At 49.5% G+C, this 18,615-nt stretch overlaps 1 protein-coding gene across 2 annotated transcripts in view; it reads right to left on the reverse strand.

The window, feature by feature from the left end:
* Nucleotides 1-1,326: 1,326 nt before the first annotated feature.
* Nucleotides 1,327-18,615, reverse strand: part of LOC108504813 (gonadotropin-releasing hormone II receptor-like) — a 28,331-nt gene continuing 11,042 nt past the window's right edge. Inside the window, exons 4-8 of one of the 2 annotated variants that reach the window (XM_017830265.1) lie at nucleotides 11,004-11,202; nucleotides 9,461-9,572; nucleotides 7,715-8,224; nucleotides 7,011-7,212; nucleotides 1,327-6,729 (exon numbers count right to left, since the gene is read on the reverse strand). In XM_017830265.1, coding sequence (XP_017685754.1) covers nucleotides 6,323-6,729; nucleotides 7,011-7,212; nucleotides 7,715-8,221 — 1,116 coding nt within the window. In that variant the 5' untranslated portion in view covers nucleotides 8,222-8,224; nucleotides 9,461-9,572; nucleotides 11,004-11,202 and the 3' untranslated portion in view covers nucleotides 1,327-6,322. Of the gene's footprint in view, nucleotides 6,730-7,010; nucleotides 7,213-7,714; nucleotides 8,225-9,460; nucleotides 9,573-11,003; nucleotides 11,953-18,615 lie in introns of those variants that run through there. The other variant, XM_017830266.1, reaches the window with a different exon arrangement.

Below are 18,615 nucleotides of genomic sequence, written 5' to 3' on the forward strand. Positions count from 1 at the left end.
TTCAGCTCTTATCTATCCTGAGTGGCAGCATTCACTCGGCTAATCAACACATGCCTGAGGGCCAGGCAGCTACAGCTCCAAACCACAGAGAAAGGATTGTGCACGGAGACTTAGGGAAAAGAGATGTGGTGAAAATCAGGCTTTGTTAGTTACAGGGATTGTGGAACAACTTCCTGTTTTTATTGCATTCTCTTAACCACTTAATGAAATTTAAGGTACTCTTTGCCAAGGTATCCATGGATCTCTGACAGAATCCGTGCACTTTTCCCTTTTCAGGCCTTCTAGTCAATCTTCCTGGTTCTACACCCACCGTTTTGCCATAATGATGATGCTGTACTTGCTGTTGTTGATAGTGATTGGGGCCAGCAACTCGCCAACCTTCATCTACTACTGGCACAGAATGTTTGACTCGGAGAGATGAATCACCCGAGATAATAAACTGTTATTTTCACCATGTGCCTTAAGAACAGCTGATCTGCAATGCACTGCATCTGTTCCAGAGCTCTGGAAGTCGAGGTGCCTGGAGCTTTCCAGTTCTGTCACCCATGTATTAAATCCTCACGGCATCTCTTCATTTTTTTCTTATTTCTGTGTTCCTGTGATTCATGAGGATGCCTGGTACAGCTGAAAAGGATCATAGTGGTGCAGCCTAGCATGAACCAACTATGTTAAGGGTCCATAGGAAAAAAGGATATTTAAGATTAATAAAAACAGTGTGGAAACACTCAGGTGTAACTTATTTTCTGTCAAGCTGAGGTATGTTTGCACAACTGGGAAAGGAGAAATTTTCTGTATGTCAGGCAAAGCAACCTGTTAGGAGTCTTATCAGTATGTCCTCAGAAAGTGAATTTAGTGTTTAGAACGTATCTGTGCAGATGGGATCACTTTTTAAACTAACTTTGGCCAGGAACTTTTATATTTGAGCATAATGATTGTAAGAAAACAAAACCAACAAGCCAACGAGAAATAAAACAACTGCCAAAATGGAAGAAGTTAAATGGTTTCTAGTATGTTTTTTTTCCCCTCTGTAGAACATTGTTGTGTTTTAATCCCAGCTGGCAGCTAAGCAGAAATCCAAAGCATAGTCCCTACACTACCTGCTAGGAGGAAAATTCTCTCTACCCTGGACAAAGCCAGCACAAACATCTACAAGGCTTGTGCTCTCAGCCATGATGTGTCTTGTCCTTGGTTAGTGTGCAAATCAGACAAACTCAAGCTGTTCATCATCAATGCTGAGTAAGGATTATTCTTATCAAACTGGGGATTTGTTAGAGAACACATACACAGGTATGCACAAGTTGTGCAACAGACACAGAGCAACACCTTCCACCTCCTCACCATGTCATTTGTTACATAGCAAACTACAACTACCAGAAACAGAGAAAGGAGCAAAGAACGATCCTCTGATTATTGCCTGGGCATGGGATAACCCCATGAAGACCCAGGGAAGTTGTAGGCAAAGAAAAGCCAGATATGTGCCACAGTTCGGTCTTGATAAGCACAAGTTTTCATTGCACAGTGAACCCTAACCACAAAAAAGAAAAAAAATCTCATCACATTTCCAGCAAATGAGTCTGTGATTGCTCCCTTATTCATTAAATATTTCAAAGAAAATCTCTTCTGATGCTGTTCTGGTACCTAACTGCCAGAAATAATGTCCTGGTAATCAGGTTTTCTTAACTCAAGGCTGAGAACAAGTTGATTTCCAGAAAACCCTCTTCTTGGTGGCTGGAGCTAGACATATTTATCCCAGTTAATTGTGCTGCCAGAACAAATTTATTTATTCACCATACAACTTGCAAAACAAGAACATTATAATCCAATTCCCCATTGCCTTTTACAGCCCGTTAATAATGCTCAGTGTCAAAGCATGTTGTGGCGCCTCAGCCCAAGAAGTGTCCGTGCTAATTATAGCAGTGATTTGCAATTAAAATATACGTGAACTTAATAATTTATTGTGCAACAGATTCAACTACTTTATAGTAGTTTACTCCTTGGTATTTCAATGCAGAAACTTGGGGTTTGAGACACGTGGGTCCTGGGAATAGGTGCCCATTTTTAGTCCACCTCAGCATGTTATATTAAATGTTGTGCCATATAAATATGCAAGTTTAGGGGAGGTAATGTGCCAGTCAGAAAACCTAGAGTATTTGATGCTGGGTAGCTAAAAGCCTTATATGTCTGAAAAAAAAACCCATCTTTTGGAACAGATGGGCCATTTGGGGCCCTTTGGAAAAGGTGGAGGTTCGGCAGCAGTTGTGGGATGGCTGTCTTCTGGCACTGCAGGGAAAGGCACAAACCTGGGAGCTCCTGAGCCAGATGACAGGAACACAGCAAGGATTTGAAGCTCTTTTCTTAGGGTTTCTTTGCATAGGAAAGTTTCTGAGAATAAGCAAAAGGAGTAATAATAGCTTCAGGCCATATCCCCGGAGAGAAAAAGCATTGTGGGGGCTCATGGCAGACATGCACAGTCCAGCTCTGCAATGAGATCAGCAGGTATTAAAGGAAAAAAACCAGCCTTTTCTGTCTTTATCAGTTTGAACAGACTTGAAAAAAAAAAAAAAATTAGGGGGGCTGCAGGTAGAGGCAGAGTCCTGATATAGTGTCTGGAGTGTCCCTTGGAGGGCTCATAGCCCTGTTCCTCACTCCCAGGCCTGCAGAGATGCTGGGCACAGCCTCCTCCGTGCCCCAGCTCCACAGCTGCGGAGCAAGGCAACGGAAAATATTTTAAATACATCTAAGATGCTCACATTCTACCTAGTGGGCTGGCAAAATACTTAACATCCTACTCCCACGCTTGTTTTCTGTGCTCCCTGCTGATTTCAGCATGTGTTTCCCAACGTGGCGAGGTGCAGTCAGCTGGATTAATGTGGGTATTGTGCTGAGTAACTAACAGTATTATGAATTAACCCCAAGGTTTGTGTTAGCCTCTTAAGCCACTTGCGTGGCTCTTTGAACATGCACAGTGCTATGAAAACACTAACAGGGAATGAATCAGAATTTCCTCCCGAACAAAGGGCCGCTGTGTCTGAAACGGGCGGCCCAGGGTGAGGAGTTGTAAAATATAGAGCTACCTGTGCTTATTAATGTGTTTGTTACATTACTGTGGTGAATATTAAAGAACTGTTACTGAATCAGACAAACCTGATCCTGCTGGGACTGCAAGGAGGAGCATGGCAGCTGGTGCTTTCTGGTGGGGATGAGCAGGTTTCATGGGAGGATTTTCCTTCCATAAGGGGAAATATATAATATACACATAAATATAAGGGGTTTTTTTCACTATATATATGTATGGAGATCTCAGGAGCCAGCTGAGGAGAAGGGCTGTTGGAAACCAGGGGTTTGAGGCAATGTGGGCAGAGAGAGAACCTCTGAAGAAAGGACCACCCCCAGAGTGGGGAGAAGCAAGGGTCTGGGATTCATGCTCCTGGTAAGTGATGCAAAAATCATGTGCTCTCTGCAGTATGAGCAAATTTAAGAAAAGCAGAACCAGAAATAGAGGAATATCCAAACCAGGCCTAGCTTTGGTCCACCTATGGCAGGACCCAAACCCAGGTCGATCCCAGCTCCCCCAGGGAGGTGCTGCCCACCTGCTCACTCCCCCTTCCCGCATGTGGAGGGCACACTGCTTGGCAGCACACTCTTCCAGTGACATTTTCCTTCTATTATGAAAACTGTCACTTTGGGCACCTTGCCCACTCTCCAGGCTTCCCAAAATGTCCATTTGAGCACCAGCAACAGGAGGGAAGGTATCAAAGAGGTGGGCAAAAGGAATAGCACTGGAGTGCCCACAAGCATCCCTTTGGATGTGCCATGCTTCCCCTAAGGACCAAGGTATGTATACTAGCCAGCATGCCAGTTTTCCTGCTCTTCATAGAGGTCTTTTCCAACCTAAAGGATTCTAAGATCATTGAGTCCACCTCAAGCCAAACCTGCTTCAGCCCTCTCACTGTACCCATGGGATGTAAAAATGGTGGATCCTTCACAGAAGAGAAAAAGTGCTTCTTGCTCCTCAGAGAAGATCTCCAAGCTCTCCTGCTGCTGGGCAAGAAAGGACATGTGGTCTTAAGTGCATGAGCAATGCCAGACCTGTTCCCTCTCACTCAGCAAGAAGTGGATGAAGAAAGTTTTCAGTAGATTAAAGACACTTTCCTGCTCATTGAAGGCTTGCCAGAAAAATCAACACACCTTCAAGTTCTGCCTCCCATCAGCCATCATAAGCAACATATACAGAGAGACCAAAGGAGTACTGATGAGTATAGCTTCTTCTACTGTCAGCCATCTCCACCACCTTACAAGAGGCCCATTTTTGCCAGCCTGGCATCAGCCAGCTCCTGCATTGTGTAATTAACCTTGAGCAGGACGAGCCCAGGAAAGTCATACTGTGATTACTCATCTTGTTGGAGTTTGGATGCTTCCTAAATGGCTCACACTAATCTCCACCAGTTGGTCTGGGCTCCTGCAGTTCTAATTGATTTTTTTTTTCTCCTTGGGCAGCATGTTTAGCATAAATTGTTAGCATGGGGAAAGGCAAGTGCCCAACATCAGACTACAGCTCACCTTGAGCGCTCTGGCTTCCTATGTCCTCATTGCCCACCCTCAGCCAGCCTGCAAGAACTGCTTACCACCCCTCCAGCTTTAATAATTTGTTATCTGGGGCACTGGGAGACCAGTGCAGATCCTTTTTGACTGATGGGGAGCCATCCCCTCTTAGAGACAAGATTGAGAAAAGGCCCCCTCAATGCCCAAGGGAAATTTGCTTTCTTGGGCAGAGACATCTTCCAGCTCCCTACACATGCAACACAGCAAGCCAAGAGTTGTTTTTAAAACAAAGCTCTTTCATCCTGATAAAGTCCAGATGCTTGTTCAAAGCTGAGGTGGCCACAAAAATAGCCAAGGAAGTGCTTCCTGCCAAGTCCAGAGCTCCTGACTGCCCAAAGTTTCACAAAACTAAACAAAAAAACCAACAACCCACCTGGCTCAAAACTAAATTTCTCTTCAAACGGAAAAAAACACATTTAATAACAATCATCAGAGAATGAAAAAAGAAATAATCCACTATTTCTAATTACCTGGAAAGGACAACACAATTGAAAAACCCCATCTCTTCAATGCATACCCTCCATGTTCTCAAGCAACCTTTGGCACCGTGGTAGAAAGCAAATAACCCATCTTACTCACCACAGCTCTACTGACTCCTCCAGAAGCCTCCTTTGCCCTCACAGTGCAACCAAAGACTGTCAGCTCCTACCTGGCACTGATAACTACTGATGGGCCCCTCCATCCACCAGCTGTTTCCCATCACCTTCCCTGTTGGGACACTTCTGGCATCAGCTGTGGGGTGTCTGCACCTGCCCTGCTTGGGCAAAGCCAAGGGGCTGGCACTGGGCTGGCATTGGGCAAAGCAAATGCGTCCAGCAAGTGGTCTGCAACCTGCCAGCTCGTGCCCTGGGACATGGGGACAGAGAGGTCCAGAGGGGTCCTGGGCAGGGTCATGTCTGGTTGTCACTCTCTGATTACCCCAAACACCCTCCCTCCTGGTCAGCCCTGTGTCCCAAACTGCTGTGTAAGGATGCGTCCATACCATCCCCTGCACACCAGAACATGGAGCAAGGACTGTTTTTCCTTCTGGTTATCTCCAAAAGGGAGAAGAACCCCCACCTTATAACTATCCCACTGTGGTTCTTTGTACCCTTCTTGTCGAAGTCAATCCATCCCCACAGAACTAATGCCCTTGCATTAGTCAACTCTCAGATATTTAGATCTTTCCCAGGGCTTGTCACACAGCCATGGGAGAACCAGGCAGGCTCTGAGCCAGGAGATCCAAAATTTCCAGGGAGCTTTTCCTACAATGGGTGGAGAAAACGGAGTAAAAGCCTGTGATTGCACCTTTGCAGCCTCAGGGTAACACCATTCATGCATCTCCACACCAGGGTGTAGCTGCAAGGGACACTTGAAGACTGGACACCCCACAGACATGGCCCTGGACCACAGAGGACACGGCGAGTCTCCTCCCAGGGGGGGATGCTGGAAGTGTGCAGAAGCTTGACCCCAGAATCAGGGATAGAGCATGCATAGGGTACAAAAAGGATGTTTTTCTAGTTGTCACAGGGCTGCCAGAATATGGCAGAATGACCATAAATACCCCCAAATATTTTTCACCCTGAGTACAGGCAGGAGATGCATTCCCTGTTCCTGACCAGAGACCCTCACCCACCAAAGCTGGGTGGCAAACCTCCTTAGAACAGTCTGCAGAATGATCCTACGGGACAAAGCAGCCCCAAAGCTGTGCCTCCCTTCTCCTTGTGGGTACATCTCTCCATCAGACTGCACTGGCAGTTGTCCCATTGGAGCCCCCTGAGGCCACTCCACCATTTACAGCACCATCCTTGATGTTCTTCTCTGAGGCTGAGATGGGTTTGTGTCTCTTGTGCCTGGTGATAGCAGTTTCGATGCCCCTGAGACACAACTGCACATCCTCCCGAAAGGAGGGGGTGTAGAGTCCATAAATGACAGGGTCTGTGCAGGTGTGCAGCAAGCCAAAGAGGAAGAAGCTGTGGTTGACATACTCTGGCATCTTCTGAATCATGGCTGGCTGGAACCAGTACCACAGGCCCAGAAGGTAGTATGGGGTCCAGCAGATGATGAAGGTGGCAACAATCACTACGGTCATCTTGAGAGTCTTCATGCGTGCCTTGGAGATGTGGTCATTCTGACTTCTTGTCAAACCTGCCAGGGAGAGTCAAAGGGATAGTTGGAGATGGGGGGAAACCAGGAGAACACAACCATCTTTGCTTGTGCTTTATCAGAGCGGGGAGACCATCTCGGGGTCCAGTCCATGGCCCACAGGAAACAGAAGACAGCAAGGAACAAGGTCAATTAGTTTGTGTAAAACCCCTTAACTGGTTTTTCCTTCAAAGGGTGTGGGGACAGACCAAACAACAACTCCAGGCTGGAGAAGGTTCATGGATGGAGTCATGATGGACACTAAAGGGCTGGGATCTGCTTACCTTTATTGATCTTTAGCTGCCTACTGATCTCCCAAAGGATCCTGATGTAGCAAACAACCATGACGCTCAGGGGGGTGATGTAGAGGGTGGTGAAGGTGAACATGTTGTAGACAGTTTCCTCCCAGTGTGCCCGGAAGCTCCCGTGTGTGACACACTGGGTGAAGTTCCCTCCCGGAATCGTGTGCAAGTGGAAGAGGAAAAGCTGAAATGGAGAACCAAAGAATTACTCAGAGAGGATTTGGAACAGGGTCTATGTCCTGTGCATGGAGAACAACTGGGAGAGGGACTCTGGGCACCTAACTCATGGTTTGGTCAGGATGGATGGGATCTGACAGCTGAGAAATCTTGTTTTCTCACCATAAAGAATGTTATTATGGTCAGGAATTGTTCAGATTCATCTTGGTCTGCTCCAACATGTTTTGCAGTGGTGCAGTGTGGATTTTTAGGAGAAGATTACCATGTGCACAAGGAATTAAAACATAGTGGACACTGTTTTTCCCCAGCCCTGATAGTGGCACTGAACAGGTGCTGTGAGGAAGGTGTAAAGCAGCCCTGACCACCCAGCACACAACCACGCTGCTTCCCTCAGGCAGAGCCAATCCAGTGGTAGTGGAGTCCATGGATTGGGATGGACTGGTTGGGAATCCCTTCTCCAAAACCACCCCAGCCTGGGCAGACTCCACAGGGTAGGCACAGAGCCCTACCTGGGGCAAAGCCAGGAGCACGCTGCCGGCCCAGGCGGCGCGGAGCAGCATCCCATTGCGGCGGTGAGCGCGGGAGAAGGGATGGAGCACGGCCGCGTGCCGGTCCAGGCTGATGACCACCAGCACCAGGGCGGCCGCATACATGGCAAAGAGCTTGAGGAAGTTGAGGACCTTGCAGGAGATGTCCCCTCCATACCACTGCACCGTCACATTCCACGCCGCGTCCAGGGGCATCACTGTCACCGTCACCAGCAGGTCGGCCAGAGCCAGGCTGAGGATCAGCGGCTGCACGTGGGATTTCCTCCTCTTCCTCAGCAGGCTGCCCAGCACCGCTGCGTTGCTGCCCGCCGCCAGCAGGAAGAAGATGGCTGTGATGATCACACGGACCTTTGCTGCTTGTGTGAACCGCGGCTCGATCCAGTACTGGGGGTAGGCAGAGGCTGAGACATTGGTGTCCTCCCGCGTGGTGGGGCAGTGGGCAGATGCAGGGAGCTGCTCCTCGCTCATCCCCTGCCGAAACGCAAGTGGCAAAGTGAAGCCCTTCTTAGGGGCTGTGTAGCGTGCTGCAGCTTCAGTGTAAGGAGAAATGGGGACAGGGTGGGATCTGCACTGGAGGCACCAGCAACAACCTGCCAGTCCTGTCCCATCCCGTCTTGTCCTGTCCCCTCTGTGTTGCCCGTTTTGCCAAGGCACCACATCCCCCAGGTCCGGCCACCCTCCCTGGCTCACACTTGCTGTAGCTATAGTGACTGCTCACACAGACATATATTTTTAGCTCCTTGTGAGGCGGTTGAGCAGCTGGGAAGCAGGAGTGGTGGCCAGGACCATGGGACCAGTTGCTGTCTGCCAGCATCCTGCTGGGAATGGGTCACGCCAGAGCTGGCTGAGCCTGTGCTGGGGCAGCTGTGCTCGGTTCAAGGACTCATCCTTCCTAAGGGGGTTTGCAAGCAGGGATCATCTTTTCGGAAACCCCACAGCCCTTTCCATTAATGTGTTAAATCTTAATGGTCCACCTCTGGTACCGGATCTGGGGCCATTGGTGGGAGCAGACAGGGGTGGCCAGGAGGGGAAAATGGGGATTCCACACTGTTCAGGGACTGACAGTGGCTCTTGGGAGAGGATCACAGTGGAATTTAGGAGCCTGGACTTTCACAGGACCCTGGCAGGACGAGCTCAACATCTCTGTACCTTTCTCTTCATAAGGCAAAGCAGGAGGAGGAGGGGAAGATAGAACCTCCCTACACAGGGGTGGCAGGGGGGTGATTAGCAGCATGGTGGTCCCCCATGCTTGATCTGATTGCCCTTTTTTCCTGAGCAGACCTCCCATTTAAAGGGCTAATTCTTCCAACTCTTGGGGATATGAGCTCTTAACAGTCTCAGCTGCAGGCACAGTACATCTCTTACTGTTTCAAGCACCTTCCTGTTTGCTGATCCCAAAATAAAGCATTCCCCACCTTTGCACAGATAACAGGAGCAGCAGAGATCAAATCTATCTCCCCAGCTCTGCAGGATGTTGATGCCAACACCTTGCAGCAAACCACCCTCCTCCAGCCCCACCACCCGCACCCTGAGCCCCCATTCCCTCGCTGCCTTCACCCTCTCCCTCCCCAAAGACCAGCCCAAAAAACAACAAACTGCAAAAATAAAAGGCAGTTAAAAAGTACCAAGTTGCTTTCTGTCTGTCTGGAAGAAATAAGGAGAAACCCATGTCCAGGTCAGGATTTATCCTGGCTGATGGGAACATACCTGGCATATGCATGCCCTGATGCCAAGAGAAGACGCTCCGTGTCTTTCCCACGGGTCTCCCACTGCTGCGGTGCTGAGTCAGGATGCTCCAGTGTTTCTTTGCATCACCTCCCTGCAACAAACCTTGAAGCAGTAAAATCTCCCCTTGCCAGCGGCCAAGCTGGGAGCGACGCTGCTGTTAGCACAGGCGTATGCAGGCATCTGGAGATGGGAATGCTGCTGCATTCCCTGCACCGGCAAACCAAGAGTGGGGCACGCTGAGGTGGGCACCCACGGGCAGCCTGGCTCAGGCAGCCACCACCACCCCTGCCCTCATCAGCTTAACGAGCTGCCCTATTAATGAGCAGGCAGTGGGGATGATGACAAAGCTGCCGTAATGCAAGAAATGGCCAAAATTCAAAATATTGTGGCCAAATGTGGCCCTGTGAGGGATAAGTGCCAATACTCCCTGCACTGGTTTGCTATAAATACAGGAAAATGAGTTAATTATCCCTGGAGTTGGTGATGAATGTCCCGTTGCTCAGACAACCGGGAGACTCACAGACACACACACACACACACCCCCTCAGCGATGCTCCTGGACCACACGGGTCTGTGGGAGCATCACAGGTATGTGCTTGGACTGGAAATGCTGCAAGGAGGGGATTAATAACAAGAAACTCAGGGCATTTTGCCACTATAATGAATACACTTTTTTTTTTTTCTGAACTCTATCAGTTCCCATCTTCTTCTTTCTATGTTTCTTACAGCATAAGGCAGTGAGAGGGAAGGACCTTGAGAGGGACAAAGAGCTCACAAGAGCTTAAAAAATATGATATGCAATGCAAGGGCAGGGAGGGAAACTGAGGACACTGTGCTCCTCTGGCCAGCAAAAGAGCTGTAGGGGTGACAGTGGGCCAGCCCCAAGCCCTGCTGGGGCCAGCACCAGCAAACACATTCCCAGTGGCACCTTGGGGACTTTAATGACATGCAAATAGACCTTCACATCTCCTAGGCTATTAAATTAAGGAGTACATGGTGTACACATCCCTGCAGGTCCCAGGCTGGCAGTGGTGCTCTGCACTTTTCCCCAGGAGGAGGAGATTCACTTTCTAGGATAGTGAATTAAACCCCTTCCATCATTAAACCCCTTCCCACTTATTTTCAGGAGGAAAAGCCCAAGCTCTGAGTGGGGTTGCACCATCTCTGAAATTGCTCTGCTGGCAGGAGTGCTCCTGGGCACAAGCAGAAAAGGATTTTTTCCCCTTTGTGGGTTTAAGACTCAAACTGTGTGGCAGTGGGAGCAGCTCCTGAGAGCAAGAGATGCTGCAGGCACCGGACCACGTTCACCCCAGAGTCCCCTAAAACCTCCATCACTTCTGCATGGAACTGCCAAAAGGAATCAGGCTGGAAACTCTCTGCTTGAAGCCACAGAGGGAAATTCCTGCATTCAAAGTGCTTTACATCCAAGAGGAAAGAGAAAAACAAACCCACCATTAGCACTGCCCATGAGCACCAGCCACTCCTGCAACGTGGGAGGGGACTGTCCCCATCACCTCCTTACCTGGCAGGGGCATCGCCCCTCAGTGCCACAGGAACCAGCCTGGTCCCTGGGAGAAAAATAGCAGAAAACCCACAAAGAAGTTGGGTGGAAGCCTGTTTGTTACAGCAGCCACCTCCTCCAGGCGTTGGGCTCCTGCTTAAAGCCGAGATTCGGCCCCACACACTCATCCTTATTTTTGCTTTCGTTTAGCCCTTTGCACCTGCACGAAAGCAATTAAATAGCGAGTCAGGAATGTATTCTGTGTTTGTCCTTCGTTCTGGCTGCTGGCCTTTTTGTCTAGAAATGTCCTCCTCATCCCCGACTGTATGATGCAAGAGAGGGACAGGATTTTTCTTGGGAACTGTAAGTCTTGCTCATGACACAACAAAGCCTTTAGTCCCCGTTCAGAGAGGATTTTTTTAGCATACCATCATGCAGAAATGTCCTGGGCATGCATTAGCAATAAGTCTTATTTTAAGGGTGGGGTCCCTAATTGAAATGACTATTTTTCTCCGGCGTTTGCACAGTAACCCCCTTGTGTTTTCTCCCCCTTTTTTTTGTTCATCTCCTCAAAGGTCAGCTTGGATGTTGTCTGCTCAGCAGCCTTCAGCCGAATCTCTGAACACTGGTTTAACAATCAGAGTGGTTTGGTCTCCAGGATTAGGAAACAGTGCTGGCAGGAAGGGCTTGTTTCCATACATCCCAGCTTGGCTCTTCCCAAAACCCTCTCCTTTTGGGATGGTGCCCCAGTACATCCCCAGAATTGCAGCCCAGCACTGGGTCATGAGGGGACAGAGCATCCCCAAATAGGACTTATCTTCCCAGATCCCCACAGATCATCCCAGGATGCTGGAGAAAACAGAAACCAGAAAGCCACACTGGGTAGCACAGCCTCAGTGGCAATTTCTGCACGAGCAGACCTTAAATAAAAGTGTTGTGTTTTTCCATCGGACATCCCATATAAACTGGGATCTTATCCAGGGAAAACAGCGTGGGATATAGTTTCCATTAACCTAGTGCAAATGCGGGGCAGGGAACCTGCTGCTGTTTATCCTGACAAATCACTGCCAGGGTCTTGGCTTCCCAAAAAAAGAAAAACTTTTGTTTTCCCCTCTGAGAGAAACTCCAGCTGCTGGGAATTATGGGGGAGTAACAATGGGTGATTCTTTGGCTGGACCCATCACCTGCACCCTCACTCCCTGCACCCTCACCTCAGGCAGGTGCTTCTGCCAGGCTGTCTGCCAAAAACTCCCCTATGTTCAGAAAAACCTCACCATTTCAGGGTTTTTTTAAATTCCAATATTTTTTCCCCCTCCAATTCTTCTCCTCCTCCTCCAAACCTTGAATTGTCTCGTCCAAGGAAATTTTTGTCTCATACTGGACTCGAAACAGAAAGTCTAGTCAGGGACATCTGACATGCAATGTTTTTGTGAGTAAATACCAGCGTCCATGAAGTCATTTCCCGGGGTTAGAAATGAGCTCACCTTTGGAACAGCTTCTCTTCTTACCCAAAGTTCACAAGTCAAGCAGTTGGGAAGCTCCCAGTTTTCTACCTACTCATTAAATAACAGCATCATAAAAACCAGCACGGTGCCCCCTCTGGCTGTATGCTACAAACAGGTCCTGAGCAGGGCATCACCCAAAATTCCCTAAAATCTTTGCAGCAAAAGGCAGAGGCTCAGTGGTCACCGGGGATAAACCAGCACCTCATTCTGCCTGCTCAGCCGGCCCTGGCCACTCTGCCGAGCCTGCCAGGGCGGATGGTAATTACTGCTCCTCTGGGGGATAATCTGGGTCATCCCATCCTCCTCCTAAAAACCTTTGTTTAAAGCAGAGGGAGGGATCTCTCCTGCCCTCCAGGCTCAATTACTTGGTATATTGTGTCTTTAGACCATTTCTTGGTGAAACAATGCGCTGTTTCTCATTCAGCTTCCTACATTGAAGCCTCGCTGATAAAAGCCCTTCTCCGAGCAGAGATCACACCATCGAACAGTGGTGCTGAGGAAAACATGCTCAAACCTACTGCAATTCCCACCTTTTAAGACCCTAGCTGGTGCTTCTGGTGCTGCTGAGCCCAGATGTCCAGAGCATCAATCCCAGGGGTTCCCCAAATTCACATTTTCCCATGAGAAGCAGCAGCCCTCAGGGTCTTTCCTCCATCTTTCACCAGGATATTTTGACCAGAGCAACATCCCCTTTCCTCATCTTTAAACTGGGCAAGAGAGAGGAGAGAATTTATCACCCCAAACCAAACCCTGTGGTCAAGCTCCAGGAAACATGTTGGGATTTGGTGCCAAGTCCCATCTGCTCACCACCAAGTGATAAAACCTGGTTTTGTGCATGCATTGCCACTACACCCACAGCTCATCCTCCCCACAGCAGCTTTGCTTCCCCGCCCAAGCTGGAATTTATTTGTGGGGAGAATTATTTGGGAACTTTCACCTGGCACCTCAGTCCCATGATGGTCCAGTACCCAGTAAAGCAAGAAAATGATCCATGGGGTGGATGGAGGGGCCATAGGTCCCTTTCAGCTCTGGCACAAACTGATCTGGCCACAGCTCCCACTACCCTAACTGGGTATTTTTCTTGAGTTGGAAGAAATTATGAAATTCCAATGTTTTCGTTGTGACTAACCATGGAAGTGAACAATTTTGCCCTTGTTTTTGGACTGGGTTTAGTTGCTCTTCTTGCCTTTGCCTTCTGCGCCCTCTTTTATCCTCCTCTTTTTCTATTCCCTGTGGGACCTGTCCATCACATTGCTCCGAATATTCTCCTCCCTCCAAGCTCCTAGATTGGATTGTGTGTCTCCAGGCCATATTTCAGTGCTCCTTTTGGATGCTCCTTCCCAAACATGTGCCAGATTCAAGGGCTGGTCTACTTTGTTGCACTGGGGGAGAGGTGAGATGTGGGGAAAGCCAACATCCCTGTGGGACCCTTGGTGGTGTTACCCGGGGCTTGCAGTAGCAAGAAGCAGGGAACACTTCCCCTGACAACTCTTTCCCATGCACTTCATATCTCCAAGCAGTTTTCAAGGCTTAAAACCACCCCTGGGTCAACTTTATGCAGGGACATGACTCTTTCCTAGGCATTTTGGAAAGGATCAGTGGCTTGGTGGGGCAGATGCCATCAATGCTGAATTTAACGAGCCAGAGAGATATAATTTCTGCTCCCTGTGTTTACCCTTCTGCAAAAAACCTGCTCTGAGCCAAACTCTGGGGCCGCAAGACTCAAGTATCCCTTGGGATGAGCATCAGTGCTGACATCTCCTCCCATCTGGGAGGCAGCGCTCAATCCAGTGCCGGGAGTATCGCAGTGAGTTTCTCTCCAGAAGGGCTCATCTCCCATGCTGCCTTCCCAACCTGCTCCTGGCAGGTTTCATCTCAGCCAGGCCAAGCTGGAAGCTTGGGAGCTTCCAGTCCTTCCTTCAGCAGCACTTGGAACCCACCAAACCCTCTGGTGTGCTCCCGGCAAACACACATTCACCCTCAGGCGAAAGCTGATATGGCCACGTATTCCAGGGGGAATCCCAGCAGCGCTGGAATTAGCTCAGCAGAGACCGGCTTTTCCGAGCATGCCCTTGGCACGACGCATAAGGTCGTGAGATGTTTTACATCTCCGGTCGCCCCCATGACCGCAGGCACTCTGGGAAGGGGAGGCATTTCCATGCTGTCTCCTGCCAGTACAGATGGATGTTGGCAAACTCTTTCGGAGCTGAAACCTGGGGGTGGATCGGCACCAATTATCCCAGCCCAGGCTCAGCTCCACTTTGCTCAGTGCAACAATTGCCCCGAAATAAATTCCCAAATGGTTCAATGAGGAGTGCCCACCACCCACTCAGCTCCATCACCTCCACCTTCTGCCCATTCCAGGTAGAGGTTCATCTGCACACTAAAAAACCCCTTTTAACCTGAAGCTCTATTTTCATTGCCGTCGCTGTTGCCTCTGGTTCAGCTTACACAGCCTACACCTCTTCCATGTGCTCCCATTTGATCCCTGCAGAGCAGGAGAAAGACAAACTGGAAGATCCAAACCCTCCCCTGCACACTCATGGATCGCACAGGATTTTGCTGGTTTTTAGGAAAAACTGGGCTGATGTTTTGCTGCTGTAAATCACTGTGAATCTGCCCACCTTGACCTGGTTTGTAGCAAGAAAACCAAGGAGGAAAAGGCACAGATGAGACAAGGGATCGCCATCCCATGGGTGGGAGGCTGTGCTCCATGGCAGCATGGGTGCCCAGCCTGGAATGCATCCCAATCCAAAGCCAATGCCCGTAAATAAGAGTAATAAATCAAGGATTTCTTCAGGAGCAACTAATTACCCAAATCAACATGGGCTTCAACACAGGATGGTCTTTGTCCACCAAACCCTGTCCAGAGCTAAAGCAAACAGCCAGCAGGCTGTGGGTTGGAGCTCTGCTCCTGCCCTTCCTTCATGGTGTAAATGTCCCCATTGAGGTGCTGCCCTGGCTTGGACCTGACCACATTCCCATCACACCCGTTCCCATCCTGTGACCGCTTTTCCATCATTGATCTGAGGTTGTGCAACAGCTCAGGTCCTGCCACAAGCTCACATTTGACAGCGAAATGTTCCCAGCAAGTACTGGCGTCATTTCAGCACATGGCACCATGATGCTGCCCTGCAAGTGTCCCCGAGCAGTTAATGCTCCAGGGAAAGGTTGGGATGTGCATAACTCATTGAGGGCTTGAAAATAATGGCCTTCTCCATCTTGCAGAGAGTTTTTAAATGAGCCAGGATTCTTACCTTAATTTCCCCAGCTCAGCAATGTAATTAAAAAGGGATTTACTATTGAGACACTTCCGGTGCTTTCACACTATCACCCATCTCTGCTCTTCCAAGCTGTGACGGGGAAAGAAAGACTGCAAATATGGACATGGCATCCAGGAGGGAAATCCAAGTGGGACTCTGCAGTTCAGAATATCCCAGTGACCAGCAAAGCTCTCCCTAGTGAATGTGGGGCTGGGAGTGGGGCTGTATGTATGAGGCGGCGATGCAGGTGACAGTCCCTGGGCACTCGGATAGCAGACATGCCCTGCAAAAGCACTAGAAAAAGTCCTTTTCCTTGACAGATGGAATCATGGAGGAGAGGACACCCCCTTTTATACATCAGGGGGTCAGTTGTGTTGTGCTTGTGCCAGCAGACATCTGGGGGCTCACCCTGTGGCCAGACCTCACAACCAGCACAGCCACATCCACTTGCTCTCCCCTCACTTCTGGCTCTTTCATCACTCCAGAAAAAGCCTTCCTGACCTCCACAGCTAAAATCAGTCTTTCCCTTGCTCCTGGCTCTCCTGGTGTCGCCACTCTGCACTGCCTTTTGTATCTGTTCCATAAATAAGTACGTGAGATGAGCACTGCTGAGCCATGGTTGAAGCTTTAGCTCCTAAGCAAGGCCTTCCAGAGGGGGTAAAGGTCCTCTCACTCCTTTTCTCCCAGTCACAGCCTGTAAATCCTCATCCGCACAGTGAAAACAAACTTCAGTAGTTCATTTTTTTGGCTCTTTTCCAAAGCTTTTAGGCAACTGGAGTGTAATTTTGTGCTGATGAAGCAGTGGAGGAGGGCTTAAGTGAAACAATATTGTGGTGGCTGCACGGTTTGCTCCTGGTTCGGAGCTCAGAGGGAGCCCCAGGGACTCGCCACATCTCCAAGTTCTCCTACAAACCATGGAAATCACCAGTCCAGCTCCTGGGACAGAAAAACAGGATTTCAAAAACAACATTAGCCACCCCTGGAGCATGGCTGGAGAAGTGCCGGGAGCCAAGTTCTTAATGAAATCCCAGCTCCCAGCTCTCCCTCCTAAACCGCGCAAACTTCCCCAAAGTGTTTGGGATGGAACAAAGTCATCAATCAGTTATTTTAACTCCCAGCTCCGTAAACAGAAGCAAGCCCAGAAACATGCAGCAGGGGAAAATAACCGTCAGCTCCCTTCGGTGGAGCAGAGAGGGCACAGGGAGGGAGGATGAGGGCAGCTGGCCGGGAACTGAGCATAGCCTTGGGTCCCAAAGCACATTTCGTGGGCCCTACAGAGCATTTTACAGACCCCACAGCCTGTAAATTCAATGTGCAGCCCTGAGAGCAGCCCCAGCATCCCTACCACCCTCCTGGCACAGTTGGTTTTTTATAATGGTCGCTCAGGCAATGCTCTATTGGAAAGGGTGAGAGGCACGAAGAGCCAGGATGGGCATCACTAGCCAGTTTTCCCCCAGATTACTAGATGAACACAATAAAAGTTATGGATACAGCCACAAAGGAGAGTGGGGAGGGAGATGCTGCTGCACCATCTGCTGTCATGCTCCTCTGACACTGCCCCAGCCTCAGCACTGGTCAGGGGGGTAGCATTAAGCATAGCAGTGTTCACATAAATACATTATAGATTTGTAATTACACATTAGTGATGAAACCATGGAAAAACCTAGGAGATCTGAGGAGGCTCCTCAGGGTCAATCCGGGAGGGGAATGAGTCCAACAGGCTGTGGCTCTGCTGCTTTCTGATGGGAAGCACCAGCCTTAGGCAGCTGAACTCACTAATGATGGGCAAAAAGATAGGAGTAGTTTGGTCTGGGATACATCCTTCCCACCAGCCATGGGTGCTACAGCCCTGCAGAGTGACCACTGTGGGCATGGGGCAGCACCTGCCTGTCCCCTCCACCCCATGGATCAGGGAATTATTCACCTCCAGGCATGGAGAGCAGCCGAGCACCTCCTGAAGCCACAGTGCTGCCAGTGGTGCTCAGCACTGGGAACATATGGGGATCTTCTCATGCTGCTCCATCCAATGTCAACCACATGTTGGAGCTGCAGAGAGGGATGGCCAAGCCAAGAGAGATTGTGCAAACAGACTTTTCTAGAGACTTGGGTTTTGCCTGAATTCACGTGTCCCAGATCTGCTCCTGAAGACACACACGTGTCTCCAGAGCTTGTCTTGAAGGAGACGCGCTGGAGAGGAGACACCCATGCTGAGGGAGCTGCAAAATGGCCTGCAGAAATGCCTGCACCTGTTTCCATAACATAACGAATAATATTTCATTCCTTTTGCAGAACAGAACATTTCCTCACCCAGCAGTGATGGAAATTAATGGAAATTAATGGAAATTCATGCCAGGATATGGGCAAGCAGCTGGTGGGACCAGAGATGCCTTCCCAAGGCACTGATGTTGTGTTAGGGGTGGGTCAGCCATGGTAGGAGGTAGGTGCCATCCAGGAAAGATGAATTCCTTGCTCTCCACCTCAGCACTTTTCCCACATCTTGTCCTCATCACAGCGGGGAAACACAGCTGAGCTCCATGTTTATCTCAGAGGTCTGAAGCTCCCAGTTCACTGTGTGCTCCTTGCCCACCGCATAAACATTCTGCCATTTTTTGGCACATCTCAGGTGTTTTTTCCTTTTCCCTCGTAAACATAAACAGGAGCGGGTGTAGGTCACCACCGATTATTTTACGTGACATCTTGATCCATGTTCCTCCTGCACCACTCCCTCTGGCAGCGGGGCCAGCAAGGATTACTAGGAGGCAGCTCAGGACACCACTGGCACATCCCACATGCCACTGGCTGCCCCAACACCCATCCCCATTCTTGGGGGATGGCTCCTGACACATAAAGCTTTCACACCACACT

Source organism: Lepidothrix coronata, unplaced genomic scaffold, assembly GCF_001604755.1.
Source record: "Lepidothrix coronata isolate B3197 unplaced genomic scaffold, Lepidothrix_coronata-1.0 Scaffold176, whole genome shotgun sequence".
In the NCBI taxonomy this organism is placed as follows: Eukaryota; Metazoa; Chordata; class Aves; order Passeriformes; family Pipridae; genus Lepidothrix; species Lepidothrix coronata.